General features: G+C 46.9%; 1 protein-coding gene across 1 annotated transcript in view; it reads left to right on the top strand.

Annotated features, from left to right (window-relative positions):
• Nucleotides 1-12,626, top strand: part of LOC123755703 (uncharacterized) — a 108,449-nt gene that overhangs the window by 19,961 nt on the left and 75,862 nt on the right. Inside the window, exons 3-4 of the mRNA XM_045738434.2 lie at nt 9,380-9,487; nt 9,615-9,791. Of these exons, the coding sequence (XP_045594390.1) occupies nt 9,380-9,487; nt 9,615-9,791 (285 nt within the window). The remainder of the gene's footprint in view (nt 1-9,379; nt 9,488-9,614; nt 9,792-12,626) is intronic.

The raw sequence follows: 12,626 nt of genomic DNA, 5'->3' as shown, positions 1-12,626 counted from the left end.
TTGTTTTTAAAGTAGCCCAAAAAGTCGCAAGTAGCGAAATTAAAAATTTGGGAGCGCGGGGCTCTGAAAAGTAGCCCAATTCGCTACTTGTAGCCCAATCTGGCATCCCTGGGCCGGCGTGGTGCTCTCTGCCCATTGGTCGGCGGCTTGTAATTTTCTTTTCACGTGTATGTGTGCACACATGTGCATGTGCACTCTGTGTGTGTGTGTGCACATGTGTATGTGCATACACACGTTTGTGTAACATACCCTGTGTGTATGTGTATATGTATGTGTATGTGTATATACATAATATGTATATACAGTGGTACCTCGGAATGCGAGTGTCCCTGTATGCGAGTTTTTCGGAAGACGAGCAGTATTTACTCCAAAAATTTGTCTCGGAAGGCGAGGGTTACCTCGGGACGCGAGTTTGTTGATACGCGTACAGGCCGACCTAGCACGTGTTGGTTCGGCGATCGTCGCCCCTCTGCCCCGCCGCCCCTCAGTTTACCATTGTCTCGCGCTCAGTGACTACCCCCACATCAATTCTTCTCGCGGATTTTCAGTGTTTTGTTGGATTTTTGGTGATTTGTCTATACAATTTGTTATTATATATCTCACCATGGGTCCCAAGAAAGCCAGTGGTAAGGATAAAGGCCAGAAAGCTCATGTGAGGATGACAATAGAGGAGAAACAAGAGATCATTCGGAAGCATGAGAACGGTACACGTGTTGTTGAACTTTGTAGGCAGTACAACAAAGCTACATCAACAATATGCACTATACTTAAGAAGAAAAATGAGATTATGGGTGCTAAAGTGGCAAAAGGAGTAAGAACATTAACGGCACAAAGACCACAAATACTTGAAGAAGTGGAAAAGTTGTTATTAATTTGGATACACGACAAGGAGTTGAGGGGTGATAGTGTTTCGGAGGCCATTATTTGTGAGAAAGCCAGGGTGTTGCACGAAGACCTTCTAAAGAATACCCCTGCAACGAGTGATGCAGATACGAAAGAGTTTAAGGCAAGCAGGGGCTGGTTTGAAAAATTTAGAAAGAGAAGTGGTATCCATAGTGTTACAAGGCATGGGGAGGCAGCCAGCTCAGACAAACCAGCCGCTGGACGATTTATTGACGAATTTAAAGAGTTTGCAGAGGCTGAGGGATACCTACCGCAACAAGTGTTTAATTGTGACGAAACAGGACTGTTTTGGAAAAGAATGCCTAAGAGGACATACATTACCAAGGAGGAAAAATCCTTGCCTGGACACAAGCCTATGAAAGATAGGTTTACGCTTGTGCTGTGTGGAAATGCGAGTGGCGATTTGAAAATTAAACCCTTGCTAGTGTATCATTCTGAAAATCCAAGGGTTTTCAAACAGTATAATGTGCAGAAAACCCATTTGTGTGTGAGGTGGAAGTCTAATAAAAAAGCTTGGGTGACTAGGCTTATTTTTTCGGAGTGGGTGAATGAAGTGCTGTGCCCTGCCATAGAAAAATATCTGCAGGAGAAACAATTGCCACTCAAAGCCGTGCTTCTCCTTGACAATGCTCCTGCTCATCCTCCAGGCTTGGAAGATGATTTGTTGCCTAGATACAATAAATTCCTCACAGTTAAATTCCTTCCTCCTAACACCACTCCTCTAATTCAGCCTATGGACCAGAAAATCATAGCGAATTTTAAGAAACTTTATGAAAGGGCACTTTTCCGGAAATGTTTTGAAGTGACTGAAGCCACAAACCTCACCCTCAAAGAGTTCTGGAGAGAGCATTTTAACATTTGTAGTGCTTTAAAACTCGTTGACAAAGCCTGGCAAGAAGCGACTCAAAGAACCCTGATCTCTGGCTGGAGAAAATTGTGGCCTGAATGTGTGAGAGAACTAGACTTTGAGGGGTTTGAGCCTATAAATGATGCGCCTATTGTTGAGGAAATTGTTAGTCTAGGCCAGCAAATGGGCTTGGAATTGGATGGTGATGATGTGGAGGAGTTGGTGGAAGAACACAACGAAGAACTGACCACCGAAGAACTCCTAGCCCTTCAACAGGAACAGCAAGCCAACGCAGCAGCGAATGATTCTGCAGTGGAGGAGGAGGTGGCAGCAGCACCAGCGAATGTCCCTTCTGCAGTAATTAGGAAGGTGTGTCAGATGTGGGAAGAGATTCAAACAACTGTTGAACAGACTCACCCAGAGAAAGCTGTAGTAGGCCGTTGTCTTAATCTTTTCAATGACAATGTGATGCCTTACTACAGAGAGAGCTTGCGAAGAAGGGAAAAGCAAGCTTCCATGGACAGATTTGTGGTGAGGAAATCGAGCAGTGAGCCTCAACCAGAACCTAGTGGCACTCAGGTAAAACGTCCCAGGGAGAGCACACCAGAAAGGTCCTCACTGCCTGATGTGATTATGGAAGGGGACTCCCCTTCCAAACAGTAACTCCTCTTCTCCTCCCCCCTCCTCACCATCTTCCATACGCCTACAGCACTCGACAGCAAGGTAAGTAATAACTGGAACATAGTTTTGTAGGTTTATTTAGATGAATTAGGTAAATTAGGTATAAAAATTTAGTTTGATGTGGGGTTTTTGGGGTAGTCAGGAATGGATTAATTCATTTCCCTTTATTTCTTATGGGGAAATTAACTTCGGAATGCGAGTTTTCGGAATACGAGGCGTCTCCAGGAACGGATTAAACTCGTATACTGAGGTATGCCTGTATGTGTATGTGTACTTTTTCTTTCGGAAGGGTCTCTGTTCCCTTCTCTGTTGACAGGGCGCTGGGGGAGCAGCTTGCTCTGTTGACTCTCGCACGGTCCCGCAGTTAGTGCGCGCTTTTGGTTGTCTTCCGGCCTTTGGTGGCGGCGGTGGACTGCTTCTTTCCTTTTGGGGTGTTCAGGGCTGACGGGGTGGGTTTCTTCCCCTGCGCTTCATCATGTCATCTTAGTGGGTGCGTTGGACGAGGTCGATCCGCCCCATCCTTCTGGAGTTCCTGTCTGCTCTTTGCAGACATGGGCCTGTCGAATCTGCGGTTCTTCTGGACTTCTTCAGTCTGCGCCCTAGATTCTATGCCCTCATCGGAGGACTGTTGTCTCTTGTCCGGCTTCTGTTGGGGCTGGGTGCCTGGATGGTGGTCTTGGACCTCCAGGTCATTCTTAGCACGTTCCTCTACAGTTTTCCGGGACTGGCACAGTTGGTGGTGGGGCTTCAGGCTTGCCGCTTTTTGTTGCCTTCCCTATTTTGTTTTCGGGGTTTTCGGGATTCCGTGCCCTGGCACCTCCCCGAGCCTTCGCTCGATGTGTTCATGGATGGGTCATCTCTCGGCTGGGTCTTTGTGACCAGTGCTCACCAGGTCAGCCGGGGATGGTGGGGTCTGTCCGTCCGTCGGACTCACAGCACGGTTCGGGAGTTCGTGGCTGTCTGGTTTGTGCTTTGTAGGGTTTGGGTCACTCGGTGCTCTACCATTCTGCTCCATTTGGACTGTTCTCTGGCGGTTCTTTGCCGGAACCGCAGAGTTTCTCTTAGGTGTTGAATTTTGGGGTTGGTTCCTTAGAGTGGCTCGTTTGCTGGACTCGGGGTTTGGCTAACCGTGAGGTTCATGTCCGGGGTGTGTTCTGCGTCCTGGCGGACAGCTGTTTCTGTTAATTCCTCTGTTCGCGGATTGGCCAGTTGTTGGAGACTCGTTTCGTTGGCTCTGCCGGACGTATGAACTCCTGGCCATGGACGTCTTCGAGTTGGCGTGGTCTAAGTGTCGCCCATTTTATGTGGCGCCCTTACCCGCCTACAAGGCGTTCACGGTGGATGCTTTTCGGCACGACTGGTCAAGGTAGGGGTACTTGTTCCTCTTCTCCCGTTCCAGCTGTTGCTTCGGGTTCTAGCTCGGTTGCAGTCTTTTCCCACAAGAGTAGTCCTTATGGTTCCTTGATGGCCGGCCCAGCTTTATTTTCAGACGCTGCTTGATAGGTGTCCAAACCCAGGGCGTTTTCCCGTGATTCCGCCTCTTTCAGCAGGTCGGATCGGTCCTGTATGTGACTGGTTCGACCTCCTCGGCTCTTCACGTCTGGTATTTTGTCACGGGTATCACCATTAATAATATCACCTTTAATAATAAAAGGATAGACTGGGAGATAATAAACAGGGTACTTACATCCCATGGGAAACTTTTAAGTAATACAAGTCCTACAGAAGGAATAGAAAAACTGACTTCGGATGCGTATCAAGTCTGTCTGAAACATGTTCCTTTGAGGAAAGCCAGAAAGAGATCCAACGTAGAAAGAGAACGCAGACGACACTATCAACGCAGGAAAAAAATAACAGAACTGCTTATGCAGACACGAATTTCCCGTCAAAGAAGGAATAATTTAAATAGGGAGATTGAAGAAATCGAGTGGAAATTTAAGCACTCATATGAAACTGAAGAAAGGCAGTTAGAACAGAAAGCAATTCAGGAAATAAAGAAAAATCCAAAATACTTCTTCACATATGCGAAATCAAAAGCAAAAACCACTGCCAGTATTGGACCTATTCGTACTAGTGAAGGTTCATACACGGAGGATGACAAAGAAATTAGTGAAATCCTAAAAAAGCAGTATGAGGACATGTTTAGCACTCCAATAAACAACATGAAAGTGGAAGATCCAGACAATTTCTTTATGCGGGATATTCAAACCCCTGTAAATATAACTGATATCAACACGAGCGCACTAAATTTTGAAAGAGAAATTGAAAACATGCCCATGCACTCGGCCCCAGGTCCAGACTCATGGAATTCAATATTTATAAAGAAATGCAAAGTGCCAGTAGCACAGGCACTCAGTATAGTGTGGAGGAAGAGCTTGGACACGGGGGAGATACCAGATGCACTTAAAGTAGCAGACATAGCCCCTCTGCACAATGGAGGGAGCAAAGCATTGGCAAAGAATTATAGACCAGTTGCACTAACATCACACATAATAAAAGTATTTGAGAGAGTGATTAGGAGTCAGGTCACCAATTTCATGGAGACCAATGACCTTCACAACCCAGGCCAACATGGATTTCGAGCGGGAAGATCGTGCCTCTCACAGCTACTTGAGCACTACGACAAAGTCACTGAGGCATTAGAGGAAAAACAGAATGCTGATGTGGTATACACGGACTTCGCAAAAGGCTTTCGATAAATGTGACCATGGCGTGATAGCACACAAAATGAAGTCATTGGGAATAACCGGTAAAGTAGGACGCTGGATACTCAGTTTTCTGTCAAACAGGACTCGGTGAGTAACGGTCAACCATATAAAATATAGTCCAAGTGCAGTTAAAAGCTCTGTACCTCAGGGTACAGTCCTTGCACCGCTGCTTTTCCTTATTCTCATGTCAGATATAGGCAAAAATACAAGTCACAGCTTCGTATCATCCCTTGCAGATGACACAAAAATCAGTATGAAAATTATCTCGGCTGAAGACATTGAAAAACTTCAAGCTGATATTAATAAAGTTTTCGACTAGGCATCAGAAAATAACATGATGTTTAACAGTGATAAATTCCAGGTACTCGGGTACGGTAAAAATGAGGACCTTAAACATAATACAGGGTATAAAACACAATCAAATGTACCCATAGTAGGAAAACAGCATGTAAAGGATTTGGGAATAATGATGTCTGACGACCTAACGTTTAGGGAGCATAACCAAGCAAATATTGCGACAGCCAGAAAAATGATAGGATGGATTACGAGAACTTTCAAATCCAGGGATCCCATCACAATGGTTGTACTCTTCAAGTCACTTGTGTTGTCCCATCTTGAGTACTGCTCGGTACTCGCTTGCCTCTTCAGAGCAGGAGAGATTGCTGAAATAGAGGGAATACAGAGAACATATACGGCACGCATAGACGCGATAAAGCACCTAAATTATTGGGATCGTCTCAAAGCCCTCGAAATGTACTCACTAGAAAGAAGACGAGAGAAATATCAAATAATATACACCTGGAAGATACTGGAGGGCCAAGTACCAAATCTACACGGTAAAATAACAACGTACTGGAGTGAACGATATGGAAGAAAATGCAGAATAGAACCAGTGAAGAGCAGAGGTGCCATAGGCACAATCAGAGAACACTGTATAAACATCAGAGGTCCACTGTTGTTCAACACCCTCCCAGCAAGCATAAGAAATATTGCCGGAACAACCGTGGACATCTTCAAGAGGAAACTAGATTCATTCCTCCAAGGAGTGCCGGACCAACCGGGCTGTGGTGGGCCTGCGGGCCGCTCCAAGCAACAACCTAGTGGACCAAACTCTCACAAGTCAAGCCTGACCTCGGGCTGGGCTTGGGGAGTAGAAGAACTCCCAGAACCCCATCAACCAGGTATCAACCAACCAACCATCTCTGTGGTGATCAGGTGGCTTTGTTGACGGTGTCCCACCTGCAAGCTTCGTCTTGGCGACAGTATGACGTCTCTGGTGTTTCTATGCACTTTTTCTTGCTCTTCGTAGGTTGTCTTCTCTTTTGCATTGGGTTGTCTTGTCCTTTCTTGGGTTTTCAGGACTACAATTATTTGATGTTTCTTACTCTCGCCTCGTTTTGTGCGGCGTTGGCAGAGCCACTCCAGCTTGCGTTCGGGGTGGACGTCACATCTGCCCCGTTCCGTACGCTTTCGCGTGTTTTGTTTCACCTCCGGCCTGCTCATGCGTCGCCTGAGCCATCCTGGTCCTTGATCAGGGTGCCTTCGTATCTTCTCCTCAGTTTGTGGTAGCCCCTTCAGTTCAAGTTTCTGCTCTTTGCTACTGGTGGTAGGTTTGTATGCCATTACCTGCGTACCGTGTCTGGGGATGCGCTTTGGGTTGATCAGGTTCCCCTCGTTCCCTGTTTCAGGGCTCGGGTCTCCCAGGTCGTCCGCAGATTTTTTCCGTCTTCCAGCCTGCTGTCTGTCCTTGCGCCCGTGCTGTTCGGACGTTTGCAGCTTTTGCTGCTGTGTTGGTGACGTCTAGGGCTCATTTCGGGCGCAGGGATTTGAGGGTCGCACAGGTTCTTGGTCACCCATTCTTTATGCGTGTCTGCTCCTGTGCGTTCCTGTTGCCTTGGGTCGCAGGTTGCAGCCTGTTGTCTCAGCTTTGCGTTGCAGTTTGTGGCGGCCGCCTCCCAGGTTAGCCCTTTCTTTTCCTTCTCTTTGGGTATGAAGCTCCAGGGAGCCGTAGGGGCTCCTCACAGAAAACCAGCGTTGAATGTAATGAAACGCCATTTTCTGGGTGAGCCCCGGAGGCTCCCTGGCAACCCTCCCTCCCACAGGTCTGCGTTTTTTTCGTGTTGGTTGAAGCTTAGCTTCCGAACTGAAGCTAGGCAGCCAGCGCGGTAGGTCCGGGGCTCCCCCCTCCCCCTCTCGGGGCGGGGAGGGCTGCGCGGACGATCGGCGTGGCAGTAAAGTGTGATGTTTGCTTGTTTGCTTGTTTCCTTGGGATTGTAGGGAGTTTCTACCTCTGTTTGTTTTTTTGTTTTAGTTTTTTACCATGTGGGGTTTGTTTTGTTATGCCTACCTTTCTGGGTGCCTAACCCCGGTCGATGGCAGATAAGGAAAACCCCAACCGCAAGGGTGTTTTCCAGGGCCATTGCTCCCTGAAACCTCTCTGAAGGGGCCTGGTTCTGGCTCTGGTCCCTGGTAGGTCTGAACTCCTTGGCTGATGTCCTGGTCAAATATAACATACATTAGCCCGATAAGCACCAGAGAGCCTCTGGATCTCGCCCAGAAAATGGCGTTTCATTACATTCAATGCTGGTTTTTTTACTTATCTGCAGGTAGTTAGTTTCAGGGAGCCTATGGGGCTTCCCACATAAAACCAGCATTGAATGTAGTGAAATGCCATTTTCTGTGCTCTCCTCCCCCCCTCCCTTCTGGGGGGCCAGGGCACAAGCAGGAGGGCTAGTTGGGTGAAGTGTTGCTCATTTGTTTTCTTTCTGTGCGAGTTCTTTTGCTTTTGCTATTTTCAGACATAGGTCACAATTTTACCAGATTGTGGTCTGTTTTGTTTCACCTATCATTCCAAGGCGGGGGGGGGCCTCCCAGGTCCATGGCAATTATGATATGCTGTAATTTAAATGTAAAGTATCCGTAGGCCATTGCTCCCTGCGCCTCTCTGAAGGGGGGCCAGATTCTGGCTCATGACGACCCCAAACTAATATAGCACATATTAATTCAGATAGCTTCAGGGAGCCTCCAGGGCTCGCCCAGAAAATGGCATTTCATTACATTCAACGCTGGTTTTTGCTGTTATTACACTATATACACACACATGTTATATATAACTATCTACATTTGTTGTGCCATCAAAACGAACCACTATAAGGAGTTCTGGTGGATATAGTAATGAAATCCAAAATCCAAGCATAGCATAGTGCCACACGCTACTCGGATAATGCCATCTGACTTGGCAAAATGAATGCCAATGTACTGCAACATTTCTCACTTCGAGGCTCAACACTGCCATTATCATCAGAATTCTAGTCACTTAATTATGATACGAATCCCTTTCCACAAATTTTTCTAAAGGAACATGAGGTCCCATTTCATGATGTGTAGATGCACAAAACTGCGGCTGTGTGCTGTGGATGTCTGCTCATGCTGAGAACATCATAACTAGTATTGTGTTCATTGTTATCTGAATCTTGCACATAGTCTTTATCACAGTCAGGATCATTGACACTGTCATTGCAAATTAATCAGTTATTTATTTAGCCATTGGTAAGTGATGGTGTATATAGGTGCACGGTGGTGCTGTGAACTGGTGCAGCATGTGCTTCCTACATGGGTGCTCTCTCACAACTGAGGCCTTCAAACTCATGAGAGAGGTGCCTACAATTTACTTCCAAGATAGTATCTGTTTACTGGAGGCCTAAGGGAGCAACTGTGAGTACCCGTGTACACTTGAGACTTTTAAAAACCCATGCAGTACTTTAAATCATCCCTCATTAACTCGCATAATGGGGTCAGAAGTGGTGTCTCTGATTGGAACATTTGAAGGGTTAAAGGTGTGAGAGTAGTAAGAATTTGAAATATATATGATCTGCTAGTATTCGTGCACATATTTGGTTTTCGGTTAAGAAAACTTTTGGTAATCTTGGCGACGAAGGTTGGTTCTGGCAGTGTTTATTTTCCAGACCTCTCGAGATTTCTGGGGTGTTGCTATGCAGTGAGTTGAGTAACTATTACACTGTATGCATTCGTGAGCGGTGCAAAAGTATTGGTCACATGACTTTGTGTGGAACTCTGGTCTAGATTTATATGGTTAATTTTACACTGACCATCAAACAATGACAGAAATAAATTACTAACTAATGCAGGTATACTATATTGTATACAGTACTTGTTACTATACAAGTAGAAAATTTCTAGATACTTCTGTTCATTTTAATGTTACATTTATTTTCTGTAGGAGAGTGGAGTTAGTCCGAAGAGTAGGAATCGTTCTCAGGCAACAAAGAAGGTGAATTGTCCAGCTGAAATTTATGTTACTCACATCATGAAATTTCCTCAGCATAAGGTAAACTTTTCTTTAAATTTGTATTTCACATTCTTGTAGACTGTTATGTTCCCATAGTAAGCAAAGTGCAACATTTTTATAAAATGATTATAAATGTTATTAATGATTCTTATCAACTGTTCAACAGGTACCCAATGCCTTACTGGCAATTAACTCCTTGCCAACTGACCATATGAGAAAGTTAGCCAAGAAGAAAATTATCAGCAGTTTCAAACGTTACTCTAGCAGATTTTTAAGAGAGTCTTGGTACTATGTGAGATTACCTGATCCCACTACACACGAGGGGCACCCAGTTCTAGGACCGGTAAGGTCATTATAAGTTAATCACCTGCATATTGTATTCATCATGTCATTAATAATTCAGCTATGCCAAATACTTATGTTTTACAGCAGTATGTTGTACTGCGTATGCTCACAAATCTGCATCATATGGGGTCCACCTCTGGTGAGGTGACCTAATTTTTTTTTTTTACTTGGAAAGCCTAAAATGAACTCATTTTTAATTTATTGTACCACAACCAACATAATTCATATTTTCATACACTGTAAACATAAATTTACAGTTTATGTGGTACTGGCTCCATGCGGCCCTAGCATGGAACACATACCTTGTCAAGCACAAGACTAAGCTGAAAAAAGTTCAGAGGTATGCCACTAGGCTAGTCCTAGAACTAAGAGGTATGAGATACGAGAAAAGACTACATGAAATACACCTCACGACGCTAGAAGACAAAAGTGTTAGGGAAGAGACATGATCACTACCTTCAAAATTCTCAGAGGAATTGACAGGGTAGACAAGAATAAACTGTTTGGTGGTACACATACAAGGGGACACGGGTGGAAACTGAGTACCCAAATGAGCCACAGGGATGTTAAAAAGAACTTTTCAGTGTCAGAGTAATTACCAGATAGAATGCATTAGGCAGTGATGTGGTGGCGGCTGACTCCATACACAGGTTCAAATGTAGATATGATAGAGCCCAATAGGTTCAGGAATCTGTACACCAGTTGATTGATGGTTGAGAGGTTGGACCAGAGGGCCTAAGCTCAACACTGAGGGACGGCGCTCAGGATTCATAATCCTAGGGTACGGGAATGGATTCCCGGTGATGGCGGAAACAAAGGGGCAGAGTTTCTTTCACCCTGATGGCCCAGTTTACCTAACAGTAAATAAGTACCTTGGAGCTAGACAGCTTAGGGGCATTCTTCCCTAGGCGCACTGTGAGTACTGACCTTGCGCGTCAGGGTTCTCTTCCCTGGCACATTCGGGAACCATTTCTGTAGAGGTTTCTGTGGGGAGTACCGGAGACTCCCCTGGAGCTATCGGGCTAATGTGTGATATATTAGACTGGGGCAGTAGCTATGGAGTTCCACCTACCAGGGACCATGAGCCAGAACCTGGCCACTTCAGAGAAGTTGCAGTGAGCAATGGCCCTGGAAACCCCCCATGTGGTCGGGGTTTTCCTTATCTGCCATCGACCGGGGTTAGGCACCCAGAAAAGTAGGTGTAACAAAAAAAACCCCACATGGTAAGAAAATGACAACTAACAACCAAAAAAAAAAAAAAAAAAGTAGAACTCCCTCCAATCCGGAAACAAGCAAACAAGCATATGTCACACTCAACCATGATGCTGCTTGTGCAAGCAGCCCTCCCCTTTCCAAGGGGGAAAGGGGGGGGAACCCCGGGCCTCCCCGCGCCGGCTACTCGGTCATCCAGTTCGTTAGCTGTGATCCGGGGCGGACGCTTCTCTGGCCTCGAATTCCTTGCCGGTGTTTCACCTTTGTGGCGACCTCTACTGTGTTGTGTGTGGTGGCCAGGTGTTACTCATCAATGCTGGGGCTGCATGCGCTTAGGCGTACTGGGCTCTGCCTCAGATCCCAATCTGGGCGATCCCAGGGCTGGGTGAGGAGTCGACGTGTGGGTTTTGGGGCCCCTCTTTGACCCCGCTTGGGTGCTAGTGTCCTCTTCGCGGGGCTTGTTGTTGCAGGGGGAGGGGGTTTTCTTACCCCCCCCTTCTCTGTAGGAGTATGATTTGGGTTCGGCTCCTCCCTGGGTTCAGTTCCAGGACCCCCTTGGGTACCTCGGGCCTGTCCTTTTGGATGTTTTCTGCCTCTCGTATCTCCGTGCAGGAGGTTTTGGAGGCTCTTGCTGCATACCTCCTGCGAGACTTGGATTCCGCCTCCGTCATGGATCCGACCTCTTTTGAGTTCAGTTCTACTTCCCTGTATTGGGTGCATTTGGAGGTTCTGGAGTCTTCCTGGCTGGCAGACTGCCCTTTCTTTTCATTGGCGCAGCGTGGCATGGGTTCAGTCGGTCCCGGATGCTTGAGTTGCGAGAAACGTCTAGCATTCTGCAGGTTTACCTAGGGGCGAGTTTGAGCGCCTTAATGCGTGCTTGTTCACCCGTGCTTTCTCGGGATGTTGGCCTTGAGCAGCTGCATGTGCAGGTTCCTTCCCTTTTGGCGTCCTTGGTAGCAGAGGAGTTGTGCACCCCTGGGCGTTTGTCTTTGGTCTTGTGCTTCTTTTTCCTTTTTGAGCTGCCTTCTTCCCGGCATGTGGAGGATGTGGAGGCGTTGAGTGCCGGGCCTTCGTCTAGTGTCCTGTCCTCGGCGGCTCGGGCATCGGCCCCACTCTTGAAGTGCAGCCGATGCGCCTATCCTGAAGGAGGTAGAATCTCTGCGCCTATCCTGAAGGAGGTAGAATCTCTGCGCCTATCTTTGCATCTATCCTGAAGGAGGTAGTGTGTGTGTTCTTTGCTTCTCGCCTCGTATGCCATCATGCTGTGCTCGCCCTCTCTTTGGAATTCGCTTGGGCCCCTGGCTCTTAGGTTTTCATCCTCGTTTTGTCCGTTGCTGTTTGCAGAGGCTGCGGTCACGCAGATTCAGCAGGCAACTTTGTCTAGTTGTCTGCCTATGTCAGATTTATTGGTTCTCTGGGGTGGTCGTTCTCGGAAGGGTCGTACCAGGGCTCGGGGTTCCGCTGGTCGAGGTGGGCCATTGGTACCGGCTTCTGAGCTGACATTGTCTGGAGCTGGCCTCGTCTGGTTGGCACAGTGATCTCTCTGTTCGACGGTCAGCTTCTCGTGAGGGCCATCGGCCCTTTCGTGGTTCACAAAGCTTGTTCACATGAGGGGAAAGCT

This window comes from Procambarus clarkii, chromosome 43 (assembly GCF_040958095.1).
Source record: "Procambarus clarkii isolate CNS0578487 chromosome 43, FALCON_Pclarkii_2.0, whole genome shotgun sequence".
Taxonomy (NCBI): domain Eukaryota; kingdom Metazoa; phylum Arthropoda; class Malacostraca; order Decapoda; family Cambaridae; genus Procambarus; species Procambarus clarkii.
This window is presented reverse-complemented; position numbering and strand designations above follow the sequence as displayed.